The 6674-nt window shown below is 40.7% G+C and overlaps 1 protein-coding gene across 1 annotated transcript; it reads left to right on the top strand.

Moving 5' to 3' along the window:
* Positions 1-290: 290 nt before the first annotated feature.
* Positions 291-2416, top strand: LOC311302213 (uncharacterized protein). Its single transcript, XM_084427906.1, has 5 exons — positions 291-766; positions 1071-1172; positions 1641-1724; positions 1860-1925; positions 2042-2416. The coding sequence occupies exons 1-5, from the start codon at positions 528-530 to the stop codon at positions 2253-2255; spliced, it is 705 nt and encodes a 234-aa protein (XP_084284032.1). The 5' UTR covers positions 291-527; the 3' UTR covers positions 2256-2416.
* The last annotated feature ends 4258 nt before the right edge of the window (positions 2417-6674 follow it).

The raw sequence follows: 6674 nt of genomic DNA, 5'->3' as shown, positions 1-6674 counted from the left end.
GCTGCCGCCCCGCCCCGCCCCGCCCCGCCCCGCCCCGCCCCGCTCCGCTTTACTTTTAATGAATTAATTAACTTAATTTCGTTTTTCTTTATTTAAATTACGTTTTTTCTTTATTTAAATTTCGTTTTTCTTTATTTAAATCTACCCTTTACTGTGTCAGTAATTTGTTTTTCAGAAAAATATTAGACTACCTTATTAAAAGTATTGCTTAAAGGTAGGGTAGGTAATCCTGTCCAGAAACATTTTTTTTTATACTGGGTTAAATGGTCCTTCCATTCTGATAGTAGTCAATACATTATGAGTTCAGAAAAAGAAATGAAAAAAATCAGACCTCTGTAGCAGCTGTAGGACAGTAAAAACTCTGACCAATCACTGCCATTCGGTGCGAATGTAAAGAACCAATCAGATGCCTTCATGTCTCGTGCCCGAGCACCACTGCGCGCGCTGCCCTGCGTGCACTAATCACATGTCACCGTTTCCGGAAACATTTAGCTCACTAAACCGAGTAAGCAGGATTTCGCGTCACAATGGCAGATAAAATGCAGCCAAAAATACCAATACCAGCTTTGCTTGTAACTACTCGCCCTGACAAAAAGGCTAAAAAAAGAAAGTCTGAGGCAGAAAAGGCTGCCACAAAACTGGCACTTGATAAAGCCAGAGGACAAACTCGGGTCAACATTGGTTCAGCATTTGAACGATGGAGACAACTAAGGAAGCTGAAGGGCCTAAGAAGTGATGCCGAGGTTGCGGTCTTTCTGCTGGACAGGTAATTATTTGTTTTGCTTCGGGGGATTTGTTAATTCCATGATATATGTTACGTTAGGCAACGTAGTTATACTGTTGTAGCTTGTATCAGCCCAAAGCTAACATTAGCTTCTCTGTCGGTGTAAGCCAGTTGCGCTACAGGTCGTAGCTACATACAGCTTAGCTGACTTTTAGGACATGACATTTTGAACATATTGCACAGCCATAGTCGCAAGTGTTTCTGCATTATAATTGTGATAAAATGACGTTAATATATTGCTTATAAATGGGACAACTGTGGTGATGTGGCATATGTGTTTTGTTAGCTACGAGAAGGATCCATCAACTTCCACACCAGTGAAACATCGATTGATGAGACCACCTCCCCCACCGGTCTCAACTATTGTTTCTGAGTCTCTGTCCGACCGGTGAGTTTTACTTGATGCTGATATGAACATGGCTTAGGCCACCGTTTTCCCCCAACACTAAAAGATAACACAGTTACAAGTTGTACCTTGACCTTTGTTGGGGTGTTGGTGTAGTAATTGATCATATTACAGGATCGTCTATGGACTCTCCTCTGGTAGATGCTATTTTGAGAGGATAGGGCTTATAAGTTATAGGATTTATAAGTTTATAAATATAAATACATACATTTATATAAAGTTTATAAATATAAGTATAAATTTACTCATAGGATTTATAAGTGAGGATCTTTTAAACAGTATTTTTCACTCTTCATGGTTTTTTGGTCTTTTAAAACATCTTCTCATCAACTTGCAAACCCAAGACTACTATTTCTAAATATCAACAGTCCTGTGTTGCACTCTTGATGAATAGAAATCTTTTTTTTATGTTGATGCTGATAATATTACATAATTTTTTAACATTCACAGAGATGATGACTTCTCAGTAGCTGGCGTTCAGGAGTTAAACATTAGCTGCCCAGAGGAAACCGTTCTCCAGCAATTGGATGCAAGGTATGTTATGGTAGTAAAATTATTTTTTCCAATTATTTCCAAAATACAATTTAGAGTAAAATCATGTTCTGTGCATTATTTCAGCGACATGTGACAATACTTCATCCCTTTGTGTGTGTTTTTCTGTCTTTATAGTATGTCGTCTCTGGACCTAAACATTGATGTTGATGCAGATGAATTTAATGACATTCGAAACTCCATGTAAGTCGCTGTGTGGATTGCAGAGATGTTTTTACTTTTCTGTTTGTGGGAAATTGTATTTATTTATTGTGTGAATTATTATGTTTTTTTGTCTGATTTTATTCTTTTTTTTATAGCATTGACTGGGAAGATGAAGACGTCACCTGGAATCCTGATAGGGACACAGAGTCTGTGTCATCATTAGAAGATGTAACCAGGGAAGTGGACTCAGATGATGATGATTACAGTGACGATGCAGATTTTATGCCTCGTATTTGTGTTAGTTGGGTTCAATACACTCTGGCTCCACTTACAGTTAAGTTATTGTGTTTTGTTTCTTATTTCTCATAGCTGTTCTTATTACAACAGGACTGGTGGTGCTCTGAAGACTCCAATTTGCTTGGAATCACTTCAAGAAATCACCATGGAGCATAGACTTCCGGTAATGGCAGCGGACTGATCAGTCGCGTTTTCAACTCTCCCGTTCAACGTTCTTGCTGTTCTTTATTTACCTTCGCCCATCTTTCTCAAGTCATTATTTAGTTGCTTTATTGCTTCTTTATCATGCCCAAGCCGTCAAAACAGAACAAGCCGGACCATTCTCGAGGTTTTACGGAAGAATGTACTGATTCGAGCGAGGCTAGTGCTAGCAGTGGCCATGCGGTTAGCAATGAGAGCTCGTTACCTGATTTATCACATGGGGCTTTGTTGAAACACATTGCCGAAGTCGTTGCCGAAGAAGGTCGGCACACGCAAAAGATGCTGAATGACTCTTTTGTTAAGCTGGAGTCGGGGCTGGACGTGAAAGTTGATTGCATCATCAAACGCATCGATGAGGTTGCTGCAGCCACCGACTCCCTTGCGACGCGCCAGGCTGAAACAGAAACTCGTATCTCCGTCCTAGAAGATGACATTGCTCCACTTAAAGGGAAATTGGCCGCACTCGAGAAGCTTAACTCGGCACTTACGGAGAAGGTTACGGATCTAGAGGGGCGTTCCAGACGGGACAATATCAGAATCCTTAACCTCAAGGAGTCCGTCGAGGGAAGTGACCCCATACTTTTCTTTGAAACTTTCATTCCAAAACTGCTTGAGTTGTCAGTCCCGAATATTGCAATTGACCGCGCACACCGAGGGCTCGGTACTCCTTCGGATGGTCGGCCTCGCCCTGTTATTATCAAGATTCATCGCTCCAGAGACGTCGCTACAATTCTGACCGCTGCTAGACGCAAAGGCCAGCTTCAATACGAGGATCAACCTCTCCGTATCGCTCCTGACATTTCGCCTACAGTTCGTGCCGCGAGGAGAGCCTTCAATCCGATCTGCGCTGAGCTTATTAAGAAAGGCATCCGCTTCCAAATGAACTTTCCAGCCGTGTTGGTCTTCAAAGCAAACGGCACGCAGAAAACCTTCAGAGACCCGAAAGACGCCAAAGCCTTTATGGACAGTAATTTGTGAACTCTTTTGGCGTTTTTTGCTTACCGGTAATATGATCCATGCAACGGTTATGTTTATTCAATGATGGGTGTTTGCCAAAAGGAATGGGAGAGTTTTCACATGTGTAAACCGTTATTATCGTGAAGTTTTTGTTTTAAGCTGGGATATTGTACAGGTGCATATCTTTTTTCTGTACCTTTAATGATTAATAGATCCTAGTTTTCAATTTGTTTCACAGGAGTTATAGACATGGGTGCAGCCAATCTTCTCCTTGTTCTGTTTTTGTTTTTGTTTTGTTCTAATGTTAGGTTTTCAAAGCCTGAACCAGAGAAGTTCCTATTTCCTCCCCATCTTTTTCCCCTATGGAAAGTTAGTTTTTCTTGTTTACTGCATAGTTTACCTTGCTATTGCTTTTTAAATGATTGATGGTACCAAGTTGAATATTCTCAGCCTCAATGTAAGGGGCCTGAATAACCCAGTGAAACGAGTTGCTGTTTTGGACTTTTTGCGGAAACAAAGAATTAATATAGCCTTCCTACAAGAGACTCATCTGTTAAAACGGGATACAAATCGCATGTCTAATCGCTTTTTCCGGGTAGTTGCTTGCTCGTCAGCTTTAAACAAATCGAAAGGGGTGGCAATCATATGTCAGCGTAATTTGCGCTTTAAGTTGTTGGATACTTGGGCAGATCGCAAAGGCAGAATAACAGTTGTGAAAGTTCATATAGAAAATAGAAATGTTGCCTTCGTCTCAATTTATGCCCCTAATACTTTTGAAAAAGAATTTTATGAACATCTCACTAAGGTGTTGCTGGAGCTCTCTGACTTCAAACTCGTAATAGGTGCTGATTTTAATGCTGTTGTTGACTATTCAGTTGATAGATCGGGACACTCCGAAAATTTAGATCAAAAATATGCGTCTGAGGCTTTATGTTCCTGGATTAATGATACTGGGGTGATGGATCTCTGGCGTGTATTAAATCCTGGTGTTAAAGGCTTCAGCCATTTTTCATCAAGACATAAATCTTCCTCTCGAATTGACTTTATTTTTTCTTCTAGAGATTTGTTTTATAATATTGTTACTGTTAACTTATTACCAGTGGCTTTTTCGGACCATAATGCAGTGATTGCTTCTGTGTTGTTAAGTTCAAATCCAGTTCGGGCCCCTAGATGGCGTTTTAACACCTCGCTACTCCGAGATGAAGCATTTAAAACCAAGTTTTCAAGTCAACTATCAGATTTTGTAAATATAAATAAAGGCTCTGTGGAGGACCCAAGGACAGTCTGGGATGCTGTTAAAGGTTTTATTAGGAATTTTACAGTATGTTATGCCTCCAACATAAGGAAAGCTCGTTCATCCAGATTACACAATTTAGAGTCTAAATTATCAGCATTGGATAGCCTATTACAACAAAGTTATGATGAGGAGGTTAGGCTTCAATTTGACCTTGTTAAAAAAGAGATAAATGCTGTTATGAAACAGCGGGCCGAATTTTTAATTCATAGGACTCGACAGTTGTACTATTTTAATGGGGCTAGACCCAGCCGTTTATTAGCCCTTAGATTGCGGTCCAATGAACATTTTGCAGATATCGGCACAATTAAGTCCAAAAATGGTGATATTCTTAGTGAACCCTCACAAGTTAATGCTACTTTCCGTAGCTTTTACGCTGATTTATATAGCTCTGAGATATCACATAATCAGGATACTTGTGACAATTTTCTAAACAAAACACTGCTTCCTAGGCTGTCTGAGGAAGACTCTCTAGAATTAAATACCCCCATTACTTTAGTTGAACTTAAGGAGGCTGCTTTTGATATGTGTAGCGGTAAATCCCCTGGGTTGGATGGAATTCCACCAGAATTTTATACCACGTTCTGGGACAGTCTGGGCCCCCTACTCTTTAATATGATTCAAGCCGCTATTGAGAGAGGGTCCTTTTCCAGAGATGTGAATATTGCAGTTATTACGCTTTTGCTCAAAAAAGACAAGGACCCCAATGATTGTTCAAATTATAGGCCTCTGTCACTTCTAAATGCTGACTTGAAAATGTATGCTAAATTGCTCGCGCGGAGGCTCCAGCCGGCCATGAATAAGCTTGTTAACTGTGACCAGACAGGCTTTATTAGGACTAGATTAGCATCTGATAGTGTTAGGAGGTTACTCCATATAATACATGGGTCATCTTCGTTGACTCCTCCTACCGCGGTCCTTTCCCTAGATGCTATGAAAGCCTTTGATCGTCTGGAATGGCCATATTTGTGGTCTGTGTTGAAGCTCATGGCTCTGGGGTCCTCCTACATTCATATGATCAAGGTGCTGTATGCGAACCCCACAGCCATGGTTTTGACAGGTAAGACTTGTTCTTCACTGTTCAACATAGCCAGAGGTTCTCGACAGGGATGCCCTCTAAGCCCGCTTCTTTTTGCACTCTCGCTAGAGCCACTGGCCCAGACAATACGCATAGATAAAGGTATCATCCCAATCACAATGTGTGGGACCAACCATCATATTTCTTTGTATGCAGATGACATCCTTCTTTTTTTAGGCAATCCACTGCAGTCCATTCCTAACATTTTAACTATCTTTGGCAGTTTTGGCGAGATTTCCGGATATAGAATAAATTGGTCAAAGTCGGCACTTCTTCCACTAAATGACGCAATGAGAAACTTAGCACTACCCTCGGGTATACCAGTGGTCAAACAATTTAAGTATTTGGGCATTATGATTGGTGCTTCATTGCAATATATAATTAAGACTAACTATGAGGGCATCCTGTCTAAAATTTCTTGTAACTTGGACAATTGGTCATCACTTCCAAATTCCCTTAGATCGCGCATCTCGATTATAAAAATGAATGTACTACCTCGAATTAACTTTGTGAGTTCTATGCTGCCCTTGCCTCCCCCTTCTCGTTTTTGGGATAGGCTACAGAGCATAATTACTAAATTTGTATGGAATGGCAAACGTCCACGCCTGAAACTTTCCACAATGCAACGAGATAGATTTGCAGGTGGACTTGCACTGCCGAATTTTAAGCTATATCACTGGGCTTTTACACTACGTCCCCTGCTTAGCTGGTATAATGACAAAATGGATGTTTCGTGGCGTTCCTTGGAGGGAAATCTAGTTCTTCCTCTGAAGTTAGATGAAGTTTTATTTGCCAATATTCCCCCAAAAAAGTGTACTCTCCGTTTCGGTCCTTTACTGTCACATGCTCTGTCGGTCTGGAGAGCAGCAGAAAAAGCGTGTAATATCCGTTCTAATTGGAATCCCTACTCTCCTATCTTCAATAATGATGGTTTACTAATTGGTAAGCGCCCAATAAAGAT

Source organism: Rutilus rutilus (genome assembly GCF_951802725.1).
Source record: "Rutilus rutilus genome assembly, chromosome: 13".
NCBI lineage: Eukaryota > Metazoa > Chordata > Actinopteri > Cypriniformes > Leuciscidae > Rutilus > Rutilus rutilus.
This window is presented reverse-complemented; position numbering and strand designations above follow the sequence as displayed.

Bases quoted from the DNA above. Each gene is read 5' to 3' on its own strand.
- LOC311302213 (XM_084427906.1), top strand. From the start codon at position 528: ATGGCAGATAAAATGCAGCCAAAAATACCAATACCAGCTTTGCTTGTA. The intron at 767-1,070 runs GTAATTATTTGT...GTGTTTTGTTAG, and splicing joins GCGGTCTTTCTGCTGGACAG to CTACGAGAAGGATCCATCAA. The intron at 1,926-2,041 runs GTAAGTCGCTGT...TTTTTTTTATAG, and splicing joins AATGACATTCGAAACTCCAT to CATTGACTGGGAAGATGAAG.